The sequence below is a fragment of the Ictidomys tridecemlineatus genome, chromosome 5, assembly GCF_052094955.1.
Source record: "Ictidomys tridecemlineatus isolate mIctTri1 chromosome 5, mIctTri1.hap1, whole genome shotgun sequence".
NCBI classification, from domain to species: domain Eukaryota; kingdom Metazoa; phylum Chordata; class Mammalia; order Rodentia; family Sciuridae; genus Ictidomys; species Ictidomys tridecemlineatus.
The window spans coordinates 158867204-158884939 of record NC_135481.1 but is presented as its reverse complement, the minus strand read 5'-3'; the positions used below and the strand labels follow the sequence as shown (position 1 = coordinate 158884939).

At 40.8% G+C, this 17736-nt stretch overlaps 1 protein-coding gene across 10 annotated transcripts in view; it reads right to left on the bottom strand.

Moving 5' to 3' along the window:
• Positions 1-4159: 4159 nt before the first annotated feature.
• Positions 4160-17736, bottom strand: part of Dzank1 (double zinc ribbon and ankyrin repeat domains 1) — a 75239-nt gene continuing 61662 nt past the window's right edge. For 8 of the 10 annotated variants that reach the window (XM_078051352.1, XM_078051350.1, XM_040274067.2 and 5 more), the window contains 7 exons: positions 15643-15717; positions 14030-14126; positions 13487-13587; positions 10472-10552; positions 9770-9897; positions 5798-5872; positions 4160-5349 (listed from right to left, as the gene is read on the bottom strand). In XM_078051352.1, the coding sequence (XP_077907478.1) occupies positions 5184-5349; positions 5798-5872; positions 9770-9897; positions 10472-10552; positions 13487-13587; positions 14030-14126; positions 15643-15717 (723 nt within the window). In that variant the 3' untranslated portion in view covers positions 4160-5183. Of the gene's footprint in view, positions 5350-5797; positions 5873-9769; positions 9898-10471; positions 10553-12199; positions 13350-13486; positions 13588-14029; positions 14127-15642; positions 15718-17736 lie in introns of those variants that run through there. The other 2 variants (XR_013439528.1, XM_078051354.1) reach the window with 2 other exon arrangements.

Here is a 17736-nt window from a genome sequence, read left to right as displayed (position 1 = left end):
CAACCTGCAGTTTCTGGAGCTGGATTCTTCACTGGGAAGGTAGAAGATCACTCATTCTTTGTACACCTAAAGCATGAAAGTATCTGTAGGCTTTTGTGTATCATCTTAGGATCAAATGACACAGGAGGAATGAGCAAAGAAAAGGTCATTTTTGTCCATGTTTCCCATGTAAAAGAAACCTTTGAGAAATTATTATGAATGTTTTGGGAGAACTGGGGTGCTAAGGAGAAACCAACAGACTTTTCAACTTTGTAGTAGGCCAGGGACAAGCAGAAACCTGAATCAGAGGCACTTAAGAACAGACAAGGGAAAAGAGCAACTGAGGTGAGTTGATGGAACTTCCTGTAAAAGAAAGTGGTTGGCAAGTGAAAAATCATGTGGAATACACCCCAGCAAGAAAGAGACTAACCTTCAAGGCACCAGAGCCAGGACTCCTGATGCTGGGGCCTGGCCACCAATTAGGGACACCACTGTTACTAGATCACAGAGGATGCCTCACTTCCCCAAGAGAAATCCATTTCATGCTAGAGTGCTTGTGCTCCTGGTATTCTACTCACATGGAACTTGGAAGGCAGGGATCGCTAGGAATATTCCCACATAAGATGGTTGATTGATTCCAAGATACTCAAGCACAGGTGACTTTAAGGGTTAAGGAGGAACATGTGGCTGTTTTGGAAACCAACCACAGGGAGTAAAGTAAAATGTATTAGTTACAAATGGCAAAAAGGGTCTCAGTCTTTGAACACTGTTTTCTTTTAACTTTATATTTTATTTTACTTATTTATTTATTCTTATGAGGTGCTGAGGATCAAACCCTGGGCCTTGCATGTGAGAGGCAAGTGCTCTACCACTGAGCCACAACCCCAGCCCCTTAAACCCTGTTTTCTATCCAATATCCAGTGCCGTCTTTGGTATCTCACTAGAATAGTTTTCTAAGAAAAGACTTATCAGAGTGATATAACCAACCTCCTTCCTTCCTTTCCTTTCCTTCATCACTGTAGCCTAATGTCAACATTCCTCTTTTCCATTCATTATGCATTATAGGACACCCAAGAAAGCTATTTTAAAAAACAATTTAATATGGCACACTGCCTTCAAAATTTTATAGAAGACATATTGTCTTCTATAAAAATGTATTGTTCTTAAAAGTGAATCATGTGAATGAATGTGTATAGAATAAAGACGAGCACAGAAATGCGAAACAGGGATAGCAGCTGTATACCCAGAATTTAAAATTGTGCCAACCACTAGGAAAACTGGGAACTCTCATAGTCATTCCAAAAGAAATCTGATGCTTAACATAAATATTTTGAGGACATATAATGATTTAATACTTTATGTGTTTTTTTCTTATTTACCTTTATAGTAAATCTGACACAGAAAGACCTCCATCCCCAGTCACTCCGTTCCCATTTAAATGGCTCTTTGCACATTGTGAATGATATGCTGTTGCCACGTTGCCACCAGCTTAACCAACCTCAGACTTCTCCAAGGCCTGGGTATTTCTGAAAACTAGGGAATAAACATACATTTCAAGAGTTAATGAATGACAGCTTTAATTTCTCATAGACCTGGCTTTCTTTTCCTTTTCTCACTAGCTTGTGACTAGGTCTGGGTGATAAGATCTGGGTAAAGCCATGTGTTACATACACTACTCAAGGTTCTGCATAGCGGGTGCTCTCCTTAAGCACCTGCTGAGTATGAGTCACTGAGGGTGATAGATCCTGGAACATTGGGAAGATGAGGAGCCTGAAAGTGAAGCTTCTGCAGACCCTTAGAGAAGCTTGTTTTTCCTGACAAATGGAGGAAAACCATAGAAGCATTCTAGGTGGTCACTGTCACAGTCCCCTTTGTATAGGCAGCTCCAAAAGAATAAGGCCACGAGTGGACATATTGTAGGGTGGTGATTTTATCAAACCTGTTAGACATTATCTTGGCCAAGCTGGTGGTTTCAGGGAGAAAGTAGGAAAAGCATCCAGGAACAATCTAGGAGATAAGACTCTCAGAGCCTGACAATTGGACGCATGTGGTAGGGAGAAGGGAGAGCAGACCTGTCTCAAGGAGGAGGCCTGGGCATATTTGGTGTTGCCAGTTGAGACAGAGAACAAGTTATAGTGACTCGGGATTAGAGCTCACCCAGTGGCACAGCATGGCCAGGTAGGCCTCATCATGGGAGATTCTTCTTTCCAAAATTGAACAAAGGTGCTCGATAGTTTTAAACTCACTGTCTTCATTCATTTTCTGTTGCTTTAACAAAATACTTCAAACTGGGTAATTATAAATAATGGAGGTTTATTTAGCTCATGAATCTGGAGGCTGAGAAGTCTAAGAGCACGGGACTGACCTCTGGAGAGGGTCTTCTTGCTACACCATAACATGGTGGAACATATCACATGGGGAGACAGAGCAAGTATTCTAGTTTGGGGCACTCTTCCTCTTCTTATAAAGGCACAGATACTATCATGGGGCTCCTACCCCATGGGAATGGAGGTATTTATGTGTTGGATTTTCTATAAATGTAAAGAAGAGACCATGTGAGCATAAGGTCAGTGCTGAGCACATCCCCAGGTAAGCTTTTTGGACCCAGGGACAGTCACATGGGAGTAGCAAGAGAAGAGCCAGGAGTCATGGATGGGCCTGAATGATCAAGGGGTCACCAGCCAAGAAGGGAAGGGTATTTGGATTTCTCAAAGGGGACCATAGGGAACACCCGTGGAAGGACAAGGACCCGAGATCCAAGGACAGGGGGAAGGAGTTTCCATGTGACCAAGTGAGGGAGACAAGGTCCTGAGCAGATGCACTACCAGGAGTTATGAAGACAGTGGCATCCCAGCATCCCAACAGGGGCATGGAAGGACACAAGGTAGCTGGAAGCTCAAAAAGGAGGGACTGGGGCTGGGGATACAGCTCAGTTGGTAGAATACTTGTCTCACATGCACAAGGCCATGGGTTCAATCCCCAACACCGCCCCCCCCCCAAAAAAGGAGGGACTGGAGTGTCCCCAGTGTGGGCCTTAGTTCTCTTTTTTGGATCTACCTGAAAAAGGAGGGTCACTTCACCTCACCTGTTGTAGATCTTACAGGGCCTAAATTTAGAAAACCACGGAAGCTGGGCTGGGGTTGTGGCTCAGTGGCAGAGCGCTTGCCTTGCATATGTGAAGCACTGGGTTCAATCCTCAGGACCATGTAAAAATAAATAAACAAAATAAAGATATTGTGTCCATGTATAACTAGGAAAAATTTAAAAAGAAGGAAAGAAAACCACCAAGAAGCTATGCTCAAATTTATTTAAAATACTGGAAGATGGGTGAGACTCAAACTCTCTTAATTTTCTGTTTGGTAAGAAAAAAAAAAAAAAAAGCAAAAACCAGGTCCTAAAGCATTCAGAATAGAAGTTGGGAAAAAATAAGTCTGGTGTTCTATCTCAGCCTGGTGACTGGAGTTAACAATCATGAATTGCTTATTTCAAAATAGCTGGAAGAGAGGATTTTGAATGTTCTTACTACAAAGAAATGATAAATGTTTGAGGTGATGGATATGTTACTCTGATTTCATCATTATAGAACATTGCTTTATCAAAACATCACATTGTACCCCACAAATATGTACAACTATTATGTACCAATTTAAAATAAAGAAAAAGAAGTTGGAATGGAAGCAAGTGATGTGAATTCTTGAGGTGAGGTGCCTTGGAGATGATAGAGATAAATGACCCTATGAATGTTCTTTATCCTACTGGGCATCTTGGCCAGCTCACTCAGGGCTGAAACCCTGCACAGGTTAGAAAGGTTAGGGGGAGGATTATTTCTGGATTAGACATGGAAAACTCACCAATCACAGAGGCAGGTTTCCAATGGACTTATCTGTGCTTCTAATACACAAGTGAGATGGGACTTGGGATGCAATGACCTCCAGGGATGTTATCACACTTTTACCAGTTACCAGAATTGCTGTTGCCACCCCCACACTCCTTGGTCCTTCTGGACACCCATACAAGCAGCTTCTCTTACACAGAATGCCCAGAGGCTGACCTGGGAGGAAGCAAGTGCCAGCTCCCACCCAGCCTCACAGGGGCTTGTGTCCCAGTGACTCTGAACCTCCCATCCTTCCAACATACAGCCACCCAACCTAGGGAAAAAAAGCACAAGTCACGACAATAGTACTGTCCACCACCATGTTTATTATTTATTGTGCGGAATATTCTAAATTAATAAATATCCTACTTACATACATTAACAGGGGGTCCACAAGTCACAATTACACATTCCTGCCAATATTTTATTTAAAGCTGATCTGTCAAACAAGCAACAAACCTTGATGATAGGAGTAACCATGAGTTCAACATAAAAATTTCAATAAATTCAACTTTACATTCTAACTCGAAACCACCTACAAGACATATATTTTTTTTAAAGGATAAGGTGCAGAACACTGTGCAGTTTGTTACTATTTATGTTTAAAAAGGGGGGAAAGGAATATATGTGCTACATGGTTTATTTGTATACTCCATGTATACATGTACGTATATCATACACACATGCCTATCTAAATCCTGTACTACTGCTAGAAAGATACAGCTGACACTGGTGTCATTGGTGCCTCTGAGGAGGGGAGTGGTGGCTATGGGACAGGGACAGTAGGGAGACTTCACTACATAGAATTTTATGCTTTTTAGCTTTAAACCATGTACAATTATTATGTATTGAAAATAAATTAAAAACTAAAAGCCAAATTCCCAAAACCCTAGCAATAAATCATTAAAAAGCATACATGAAGTTCATCACAATCTAAGGTACACTGGGAATCACCCAGATAGTATTGGTGGTTTACAACAATTAAAAAACAAAAACAAAAAGAAGCCAGGTGTGGTGGCATACACCTGTAATCCCAGTGACTCGAAAGGCTGGGACAAAAGGATTGCAAGTTCAAGGCCAGCCTCAGCAATTTAGCAAGACCCTGTATCAAAATAAAATGTTAAAAAAGGCGTGGGGATGTAGTTCAGTGGTAAAATACTTGTTTAGCATGCACAAGATCCTGGGTCCAATTCCCAGTAACACACACACAAAGACACACAGACACACACACCTTACGAATCCTCTCAACCCCAATTCCCAAGCTCAAATACACATTTTAGAATCAAAGAACAACCAGAGCTGGATGGTTTCTTTCAGCGAGGCCTTATGTCTAACAGTCCTCCAGGCTGAGGTTCCTAGGTTGGGGGAGCTGGTCCTCTAGCCCTTGGCTAAATTTAGCATTGAAGAGTGAGGTGATGGGGTCATCCCCAATTTCCAGAGCCAGGTCATATGCTGTCTGGCCTCTTGCATTCTTCTTTTGGATGCTTGCATTGCATCTGCAAAAGATATGGAGAAAGAGGGTCCTTGAAGGATTCAGGCTCATGACCCTGAGGGCCTGACTCTTCCTGTCCCAGAGCTTAGACTGAGCACCTCCATGCCCTACCTCCCAAACCTGTCCCCAAGAGGCCACTGTGTGACTTCAGCTCTTAGGGGTGGCTATACCCTAAAACATTTTATGGGGCTGTATGATTTCAAAATATTTAATTGCTAAGTCTAGCCATTGGTTCCCCTTGCAGCAAAGTCTTACCAAAATGTTTAATGGGAACAACATTTTAATTGTGTTTTGAAAAGCTCTTAGTGACCTGGGGGACATGGTGAGATGGTGACCCTCCCCACTTTAGAGCAATAGCAGTTCAAGAACTAGGGTCCCTCTAAAATCATCACAGGTTAGTAGAGAGATCACTGTGGCCCTCAGAAGTATTCACCAAAGGTTAGAGAACATACCCTAGTAAAGTCACGATGCTCTCCCTTCCTGTGAGGCCAAGAAGAGTTGCTTCATGAAGAGCTGTATTTCTGAGCCTATTTGTGGGAGAAAAACATTCCTGGGTAAATCCTTAGCATCATCAGGATATTGGAGAGGTCAGTGTGATTAAAGGGACCTTGGTTTTACTTACCAATCCATTTAACTAACCTGGGAAAATCCCATGAGTCTCCCCTCTTTGTCTCTTCCCTTAGAGGAACACTGTGATGGGTAGTAAGCTTTGATGCTAGACAAATAGTGAAAAGTCTAGAAACACATTCATTTTTAATGTGAGAAACCCACAAGGATCTGATTTGTAGCTGACTTAATAAATGCTAATAAATACTATTTTAGTAGATTTCCTTTAAGAGTTTTGGAAATAGCCTCAATTTTGGCTTAAACCTCTTAGGTACTGTCTGCCTGGTAACTGAATTTTCAGGGAGGAAGTTCCTATTTTTGTGTGGGGGAAATGGCTGTGGTTTCATTGAGTTTGGCTTGCATGATATGAGAATAATCACCAATCTTAGAATTTAATGGGCAAGCCAGAGACATCAGACAGACCATATTCTGCTGCAGTGCCAGATTGTCTCGCCACCTTTTCTGGTCAGGTTTGACCTAGTGAGGGAGAAGTAGATTGCTAAAATGGAGGATGGAGTGGTACATAAACTCCTGAAAGGCTCCTGATCAAGAGGTGGCAGAAGGGAGGGAAGGTGGGAATCATGCCTGGAAACAGAAATGAGGTAAGCAATTGAAGGTCTGTGCTCTCTCAGTCCCAGCTTCTCTTGTCACTACCACCCAGTCCCCACACCTGCAAATAAACCTGCAGCCACAAGTTTCTCCCAATGGAGAAAAAGGTATGGCAGCCTCTTGTCTGTAGAAGATAAAGTGAGCCCTTCACATCTGAAGTTTTTTGGGTCTTTATAAGGTGTTCACTATCTCCGGAGTAGACATATGGTCTTCTTTCTTCCTGATTCTCCCCAAACTGAATTTGCTGATGGCTAGATCTTCTGTGCTGGCTATTTCCTGTGTAACCATAGTTCAGTTTGGGGAAATACTACATTGTGATTCTGACAACTCAAAGTTTGTACAATGTTCCTCAAACAACTGAACTCCAATATGACACCAGATAGTGTATGCCTTCTTACAGAACCCCATCCATCTGAGTTGATTCTTCTGAGTAACTTGGAATTATAATATAACAGACCTTCAAGAGCATAGTTTGTACAGAGGGTACACTGAAGTGTTCCAAGGGTCTGCGTTTTAAAGAAACTTGACCGTTAATGCATTATTTATTCAAATCTAAGTATCATGGTATTAAGTATTATCTAAGTATTAATATCTAAGTATTACGGTATAGTTTCTCCCTGTAAATCCTGAATTACTGGACAGAATACAAATTAAGTATCCCCTATCTGAAATGAAGGCAAGAAACATTCAGGTTTTTTTGTTTGTTTGTTTTGGATTTGGGAACATTTGCATATACATAATGAGATATCATGGGAATAGGATCTAAGTCTAAGCACATCTAAAGTTAATTTGTGTTTCATATATTTCTTATACACATACACATAGCCTGCAGGTAATTTCATACAATATTTTTAGTGCACCTGTGTTTGGACAGTGACCGATCATATGAGGTCAGCTGGGGAATTTTCCACTGTGGTGTCATGTTGGTTCTAAACGTTTCAGATCTTGGAGCATTTTGGGTTTCAGATTTCCATATTGTGGATGCTCAACCTGTAAATCTCCACAGCTGTACTCAAAGAAGTAGACTGATGATTGCATCTTCCTTATCTGGCAACTAGAGTAGAGCCAGGAGACTAAATGTTTGCAACTGCTAGTCAGGCAAAGAAGGGCAGCTATAGTCCAAAGCAGCTGCACCTCCCTGTGCCCCTTTCCCAATGAGACCTTGAATCTGTGTTTCTGAGTCTGGTGATATGAGGCATCCTCCTTGGTGGAGGGTGTGGATTTCTCCTTAACTCCCTTTCAGTTGACTGTGGTTCATTCTCATAGGAATAATACAAACATGGGACCCAGAAACACTATGGGGAGGCTTTCTGCCACCTGCCAAGCTACTTAATAGAAGCTATCTTGTATAGAGACCAACTTGTCCCACTAGCCGAACATGCTTCAGATGTGAGAAAACATTTTAATCCTTGTTTGTTAAGGAACAACTCACTGAGCCTTTTGGGCAGGAAGGCCAGATCTTTGAATGGCTTATGTGTAAGAGAAGAGGAATGGATGGAATCTGGGGATGGGGCTCCTGGAGCTACTGAGGTCCAGGTGTGACGCAGAGGCCAGGCTGGGGCAGGCATAAACACATCAAACTAACAGACATGGACCCTATTTAGCAGAATTTAGCTCTTAGACAGGGAATCTACTCTCCTCTACTGGCATACATTGAAAAGGAAAATCTCTGTGTTCTCTTTAGAGGAAAGTCCTCCACCCTCGCTTTTCTCTTCTCTTCTATCCACATGAGCTCACAGTGCTCATGGTAACCTTGATAACGAACACAGAGTGACGAAGGGCTACACTATACATAATTCAGATGGATAGGCATAACCATTGTCAGATTCACCAGATGCATCGAAATCAGATGTGGATCAGTGTTACTTTGCAGAATGGTGATGAAGTGGAAACTGAGGAAGACCAAAATAAAACTGGTAATCATATACAGATTCAGAGTAGTTTTGTCTTCTTATTGTTCATAAAGCTGGGACTCACAAAAGCATCAATCAAGAACTGACTTTTGTATCATACATGAAGCATTATGCTTAAATGCTGTAAGAAAAGCTCATTTAATTTATAAATATATAAGGTACCCTAACATAAAACAAGATAGCCTCATTTTATCAATGATAAAATAATACTATTATATTATCAACAATGATAATACAATAATGTGGGATGAATGAAGAAGCTGACAGAGTATGATGAATGTAAACCCTAAGGAAACTCAAGAAAGTAACTTCCAGCTATCAAAGTTTTACACCAATATTCTCCTATGAGATGAAAATTTTAAAGGGGTAGTAACTACTGATACTGCTGTGTCCTATTTGGAAGAAACTTAGAAAAATGCACACAGAAAAATGGACAGGGATGTATTTTGAATAAAATACCAGAAAAAGTTTTAAATATAGTAATAAATGCAAAACTATGAGACTTTTGACCCCTTTGGTGGCCTGACCTACACAGCAAGATGTTTCACTAACCCAGACCTTAACCTTGGCTTAGGAATCAGGAGGCAGCAGTAGTAGAGAACTGTGATATCCCTAGAAGACTTCTATTTTAACAACTTGTCCAGGAGATGAGTTAATCTGAATGACCCACACTGCAGGAACTTTCCAACCATGGTTCCAAAGCAAGTTTCAAGAGAACAAAATCCTGAGGCTGGGAGAGAAGGTCATGAAGTTGTACTGCACCAAGACCAGGAAGTAATGCAACTTGGACCTCCCCATCCCGATTCACAGGTAGGGAAACCACGGTTCCAGGAGATCATGTGGTGAGTTGAGAAGTGCTAGACCCTCACCCATGGTGTTAGCATCCAGAGACAACAGTTCTGTGTTAACTTCATGGGTATGTTTCCCCATGACTATACAGGAGCCTCTCTTCCCTTGGTATTGATCTTAACACTGTGGCTCATAATGAAAATAATGCTTAACAACCCAAGAGCTAAGGATTTGCTAGCCCCACGAAAATAGAAATTCATGAATTAACAAAATATATTACCATTAATAAGAGTCATTAAATTTGCTAACCCAATAGATCATTTTAAAAATTTTGTTTTACTCAGCTTTAGAAAACTGTTAACCCTTTTATTAAGACCAAAAGAGATTTAAATTGCCTTTCAGTGGTTCAAATTGAACAGGGCATGTGTGTAAACTAATTCTGCTATAGCAGAGCTCCATGAGCTCTGACACCTCAGCACTCAGCTGTACTTTCAATGTTACACTTACGGTCCCCACGGCTGGTCAATGTCTGCTCCTCTCTGAGCAAGAACTGGAATGGCTTCATGATGCTTATTCACAACAGCTACGATAATAGCAGGTCGACCATCATTGTCACAGCAGTTGGGGTCTGCTCCCTGCAGCATACAGAAAAGAAGAAACTCATTACAAAACCTCCACATTGTCCAACTGCCATTCTGTCAAGTTCAACAAATGTCCTATTAAAGCAATAATGGAACTATGTTAATTTTAGATCAAAGAAAGGATCAAGACAGCCTATAATGGACACAGCTGCCAAGTCCCCCCAGAGTTACCATGTCTGTCTCTCACATCAGGAGGAGCAGGTCCCCTAACCACATTGTTTCTTCTTTCTTTTTCTTTTTCTTTCTTTTTGGCAGTCTGGAGATTGAATCCAGGACCTTGTATGTCCTAGGTAACTTCTATCACTGAGCTATACCCCAGCTCCATTTTGTTTCTTTAGGAAACCTAGGCTGAAGTTACATGACATCATGGACCAGGGATTCTGTCTAGTCTCATGCATGTTACTTGGGCTTATCTGTTTGTTTGTTTTATAAAAATTAGCAACAGGTAACAATAAATGCAAAGCTTTTGACTAGCCATTATTGCATTTTCAAACAACTTTTAATTAAAAGGGAGCAGTTGGAAGGGCAGGCTGAAATCCACAGAGAGACCTGTTCTAGTCACACTCACTTCCTCCAGCAGCTGTTCAAGCACAGAGATTCTTCCTTCCCCTGTCGGGCCAACTTCTGCCAGTAGGAGTCTGTTTTCAGGCTGCAGGATTATAGAACATGGTCATTTCCACTGCCTCAAAATAGCTGCACTGTTGATTTCCAGGCCCAACACTCAAGGCAAATGCTTCCTCACCAAGCATAGTGTCTCATTCTCAGTTGAATTCTGAGCCACATGGATGGGGTGTGTGACCATGAGAGTACACGTGTGAGCATATTTCTGTGTTTGTGTGTGTGCACATATGGTCTTCAAAAACCAACAGCACAAACATACACGTCTAATGTTAATCTTGCTGGTCTCCAAAACCTTGTCTTGGGCAAGGTCACTACACTAATATTGTTTTATATTTTTAAGGGTAGGAGTGTGGTGGGAAACCTCACAAAACTCCAGAAATTCCAGGATAGTTCCCTTATGTGTATTTCTAGAAAAAGCAGCAAGGGGAACACCTAAAATTTACTTGGCATGCTTTATAAAGTGTTCAATGTCAGAACCCATGCTTGCCTAAGAAATGAGTGAATCCATAGTCAACCTCTTGTTAAGAAAACGAATCTCTGTCATTTATTGTCAGAAATCTGCTTTTTTTTTTTTTGGTACCAGAGAATAAACTCAAGGGATGCTTAACCACTGAGCCACATACCTATTCCTTTTTATTTTTTTATTTTAAGACAGGGACTGGCCAAGGTACATAGGGCCTCGATAAGTTGCTGAGGCTGGCTTTGAACTCAAGATCCTCCTACCTCTGCCTCCCAAGCTGCTGGGCTTACAGGTGTGCATCACCATATCTGGCTTATTGTCAGAAATCTTTAAGAATTTGTTTTTTTAGGGCTGGGGTTGTGGCTCAGTAGAATGCTTACCTCGCACGTGTGAGGCACTGGTCCTCAGCACCACATTTAAAAAATAAATAAGTAAATAAAGGTATTGTGTCTACCTACAACTAAAAAAAATATTTAAAAAAAGAATTTATCTATTTTCAAAACGCTATGAAATTTATATTTATATATAAATTTCAAGCAGAACCACAACTGGCCTATGTGTGAAATGGAAATAAAACATGCTCCTCCCTGGTTCCCTGGGCCTCTAAGCTTTTCAGAAGATGATGGGTTCAGGCTGTATCAACCGCCTCCTTGCCCCTTGGCCACCCCATCTCTCTGGTATCTTGGAACAAGGCACCATATCTAATCAGTAAACTCCAGGAGGATTCTGGGAGGTGTTCTTGTTTATACTGAATTTGGCTTCTTTTAGAAAAATATACTAGAATCCTCTAGAATGTTTGCTTCATGAGGTCTGAGATCTTTATAACATGGGTTCACATTTTATTTTCAGCACCTAGAACCATGCCTGATACAGGTGGGCTCAAAAGTAATGAATGAATTAGTGGATAAATATCAGTGCTGCTGACATTTAGCTCATAAATGCAAATGAGAAAGTAAAGGAGCATAACAATGGGAGATTCAGACCACATGCAGAGAAAGGGTACAGTCTCCAAAGATGCAAATTGTTGAGTTCATGGGGCTCTATACCTTCTCTTATACTCATTACAATATTTCAAACTGGAGGAGGTGGAAAGCACAAAGAATCATAAGCAATTACAGTTAAAAAAAATGCTAACATCTTCTTCCCAAATTTATTAGTATTGATTACACGCAAAGCACATGCTGGGGAAAAAAAGATAAAGAACAGAGCTCCTGCCTTTGGCGGAATCATGATGCAAGCTGGATGGCGGGGGCGTGCAAAACAGAGGAAGCCTCTAGAAACTGGTGGAACCAGAGGTGGAGGGTAAGCACCACATTGTGTCCATCTCCATCTCCAGGGGCTTGCTGCTAATCAGTGCTGTTCTCTGTGCTGAAGCCAAAGAGGACCAACCAAAAGGCAGGGTGGGGGAGAGAGCAAGGGCATCCACCATTCCTTTCTCCAAAACCCCTTTTGGAATTATTCATGATGCATATTTTTTGAAAAGCAAAACTCACTATGAGCTGTGGGAAACTCTGAAAGGGAATCTATCATTTTAGTGTTTCAGTAATTTTGAGGAACTCTAAGACTGAAAGTAGATGAAATCTGACTGGCAGAGAAATCAAAGCAAAGAAAAACCAGCTGAAGACACCAGAAGCCTGAGTGTTTTCTCTCCAGGGGCATCCTGCAGAAATTCAAAGTTAATCACAAAGGAGGGTAGGTATTCGGTGCAGGTTAAATGCATGAGTGTACTACTAAAGGGCTCACTATGAGTAGCTACGATGCCCTTTCCCTCCTCTCTCACATAAGGAGAAAGAAAGCTCATGCATTCTGTTAAACCCTTACAACCACTTTCTAGAAAGTACATGATTTGCCCAACAAAGTCATCTCCTGGGAGCACTAGAGCCCAAGAAGGGAGAATTACAGATCCCAAGACCTCCATGACAAATTCAGGGAAGGGTGGGAAGGACAAGGGGGGAAAGACAGCTCCTTGCAGAACTGAAACATAGGAGAATATGTCACACCACCAACACCTTTGCTACCAGAAGAAAGACCTTCTGCACTGACAATGCTTGGGACCCAAATGCTTTCTCCTGACCCTTGCACAACACTAGCAGGAAAGCCTGTCCCACAATATAACCACCTATCTACACAGGGACTTCAGACCTACACACCCATGCTGGGCACCCACACCAGGCACCAGTGCTAATCCAACTAGTTCTTCATTTGTCAAATGACCAGAAAACCAAGGAGCACCACATATTTAAGTCCAAACAAATACAAAACAGAGAATGATGGGCAGACAGAACAGACTCCAGAGGAAAAAGATATGATTCAGGAAACTGATGAGAACTTTAATTCTAATTCAGTCTTGTAAAGGATTCTCCCTCTGAAAAATAAAAATATGCTGTTATAAAAGAAGGAACAAAAAAAAAAGAGAGAAAGTATTCCATTTTAAAATGCCAAAATAAACATCAAAATGATAGGCTGAAGAAGATAGCCACAAAAACCAAGGAGTACACGTACTGTAAGGTGCTCTTTCTTTTTGTGAAATTTTTTGATCTGGAGATTCCTCATCCTCTTGATTTTTTCATTGGTATCTAAGATACTCTGGCTGTAATCGCTCACTGCAATGACAAAGGACAAAGTGATCCTCCTCCACTCCATACATGTAATAAGCTAGTTCTACAGTTATGCCTATTAAAAGTCAGAGGCATAATATGGCTTTTGTAAACATTTTCATTTGATTAAACCTGACAGGAAGGACTGCTAGAGTCACTCCCCAGTCCAGGAGGCAGAGGATAAGTGGGGAGAAGGGAAATGCGATCTCAGTTTTTAAGCTGAAAAAAGACCTACCTTCCCACCCTCACTAATGAATCCCTCTCCAAGCCCCATGAAGGATTTCATAAATCTCAGCCTTGACTTCAAAAGGAGCTAGAGACATAAAAAGGCTGAAACATAATACTAAGATTTGTGATCGGGCTGGTATATTTTAAGCAAGTCTCTACCATCCTTGTTAAATCAGTGTATTTCTGGTCAGTTGTAAAGTACCAGAACAGTAATACTCACCCAAGCTGGTCCTGCTGCTGTATAGCCCATTACCACCCTCAGTGACACCGCTCAGAAACTGGTCACTGAAATTCACCGCCTTGCTGAAGTATAGGTTCTGGCGATGAAAAAATTTAAGCACCATGAATGACAGGTCTGCTGGGCCTCAACAGAAGGAATGACCTCCTGACCAACCTACTTCTCATGAGGGATGGATGGCTGTCTTTCCAGACAATTGAGCCTACAGGCCTGACATCCTTCCTGACTCTTCCCTCACCTCCCCAAGTTGCAGTCTATTTTACCGCAGTTGGCCCTCCTCTTCTCTGCACTACCCCATGACCCTTTTCTCACACAGGGACCATTACAACAGCCTGCCAACAGGCTTCTGCCAATCACCATGATATCATTTAAAAGTAATTGTGTCCTTCACCAACTGACGTCCCTTCATGACATGGAATTAGGGTGGTCTGATGGGGAGGCTGCTGTTTGATTCTTGATTCTGTTAGCATTAACGACCTTGTAAGAAAAAAGTTGTTTAACTTCTCTGAGCCCTTAGTTTCCTTACCTACAAAGTAGAAATATTATGACCTATTTCAAAGGAGTATTGGGAAAGTAAAATTAGGTAAAACCAGTGTCTATAAAATGAGATATATATAAACATAGACTGTATCCACCTGGACTGATTCTGGGGACTAGCACACAACTGCACAACCAAGAACAAAGCACTTAGTGTCTAACCTGGTTTCAAAGCACTTGTATGTGCATTAGCCCATTTGATACACCCAGTCTCCTGATCTAGGCAGGGCCCGTGTTTTGTATTATTATTTTTTCCCTTGAGCACTAGAGATTGAACTCAGGTGTGCTTTACCACTGAGCTACATCCCCAGCAATTTTTTTTTTTTTTTTTTTTTACTTCTTAAATTTTAGTCAGGGTTGTACTAAGTTGCTGAGACTGGCCTTGAACTTGTTATCCTTCTACCTCAGCATCCCAAGTTGCCAGCATTACAGGCATGTGCCACTGTGACTGGCATCTTATCCTAATTTTAATATCATTAGCACCTTATTGGGCACATAACCAGGGCCTGATAAATATTAGTTCCCCTCTTTATTCCTTGCCTTCTTTACATATCTTCTCAATCCATTTATCATTCTTTTGAAAATTTTGACTTGTCCAATGAAGCTAAAGTGGCTAATATCAATCAATGCTTGTTATATACTTACAGGCTCTGTGGCAATGCTCCAGTCACTATATAAGAGGCAAGATAAAGGGAGATGTGACTACAACGGTTGGTTTGTTTTATATAAAGCAAATAGGACAAAGTGCACATCAGCAAACATTTGTGTCAGTCTTTCCCTAAATCAGTTGTATCACAGACATTTCATTAGAATTCAGTGAGTAAGAACAAGTCAGAGAACTACAGGACCATGGGTGGGTGATAATTCTCACTGCTATATATCTTTGTGTACCTAAAAGCTGAATTTGGCTGAGATTTAACTCAATTCTTTAACTAATTCTACAGAATTGCTTGACTGTAGTCAAGTTTCCTTTTTATGGATTACACAAAAGTGTTTCCATAAATTTAAGTTGAGAATTGGTCAATTCTCAAATGAATAACTTCTGAGGGTTTACTTACCTTGTTTGAGACTTGAATATAATTCAGTCTGATGCTAACTTCACAGCCATCTTCATGGACAGTAGCAGAGATAAGCTTTTAAAGGAATTTTATTTTAATTGATTATTTATTTGTGGTAGCGTGGGTATTGAATGCAGGGACATTTTACCAGTGAGCAATATCTCCAGCCCCTTTTTTTTTTAAAAAAAATATTTTTCAGTTGTAGTTAGACACAATACCTTTATTTTATTGATTTGTTAATTTTTATGTGGTGCTGAAGATTGAAGCCAGGACCTCACATATGCTAGGTGAGTACTCAACTGCTGAGCCATAACCCCAGCCCCAATCCCCTGCCCTTTTTATTTTTATTTTGAGGCAGGATTTTACTATATTGCCTGGTTTGACCTCAAACTTGCAATGCAGCCACATATATAGCTCCATTAATAATAAATAAACTAAATACTTCAATCAAAGGGCAGAGACTTTCAGAAATGCATAAGAAAGCAAGATCTAAAAGAAAACAGGGTACATATACACAATGGATGGAGCTAGAGAATATCATGCTAAGTGAAATAAACCAATCCCCCCAAAACCAAAAGCCAAATGTTTTCTCTGATAAGTGGATGCTTATCAGAGTGATGCTTATCACAGTGGGGTAGGGGAATATGGAAAAATAAAGGAACTTTGGTTTGTGCAGAGGGGAGTCAGGGGAAGAGTGGGGCTGTGGGGATGGGAAGGACGGTAGAGTAAGACAGACATTATTACCTTATATACATGTATAATTACCCTACTGGAGTGACTCTGCACCACGTATAGCTAGAGGAATGAGAATTTGTACTAAATTTGTGACAATATGTAAAAATGTATTATACTGTAGAATAATTTTTAAAAAAGAAAGCAAGATCCAAATTTAAATTTTCTTCAAGAGACATATTTTGGATATCCATACTGTGGACATCATCACCTTGGAAAAGTTTAACAGGTGGCCAGAGGGGAAGCAGGCCTTGACAAGTAATGGACAAGTATTACAATTCAGCAGCTTTCTTTATAAGCAATGGAACAAATTTAGATTCAAATGGGGTATCAGAAGTTTTTAGAAAGGGACAAATAGTAAATATTTCAAGGTCTTCTTGTGGGTCATGTATTCTCTGTCATGAATACTTAACATTGCTGTTTCAGTACAAAGTAGCTAGATAATATGTAAATGAATGGATATAACTCTTATCCAGGAAAATTTCATTTGTAAAATTGTATAGCAGGCTACGTCTGTTCCCTTGGCAAGTTTGCAGACCTCTGGATTAGTTAGGCTAAAGAAGTTATAAACTACCAAAACAGTTTATCAAAGGAAATTGAGCAACACTTGAAAGTGAGACAGTTTCAATGTTGGCATATTTGCTAGCAAAGAAGTAGACAGTCTGATTTGAAAAGACTCTTTCTAATTTTGTGATTAATAGAGGAAATGTCCTTGCACTGAATTTTCTCTATAACAGTGATCTAATGCCAAAGAAAGGGATGAGGCATGAGATCTGACACACCTATTTCAAACCTTAATGCCCTGAGACCCAGCAGGGCCATCTTGGATAATCATCAAAATACTCTGAGCCTTGGTTATCCTAGGTTCACATAAGGCTTGTCCTGGGTACTCATCACAGTATTATAAGCTACCCCAAATTTAGTGCTATTCAACAACCACCACTTTATCATATTCATGGATTCAGACAGGGCATAGCAGAGATAGCTTCTCTCTGTTCCACCTGAGGCCTCAGCTAGGAAGATATAAATGATCATCTAGTCTGGCCACTTATTGGCTTGGCTTCTGACCTGGGATAACTTGAGGACTCTTTTCATCTGGGGCAGTAGACTGGCCCACTTACATGTGGCTACTCTATGCGGCATGGGTTTCTCACACTGAAGGAGTCTAAGACGTGGATGTGACAAACAAAAGGAAGCCACATGCCCTTACAATACCAAGCCTTAGAAGACCCACAGAGTCATTTCTACCCTAGTCTATTAGTTTAACAGTCACCAGCTCACTCAGATTCAAAGGATGTGTGCTTGAAGGGAAGACTGTCAAAGAATCTGTGGTCATTTAAAAATAATTACCTCAAAAGTAAG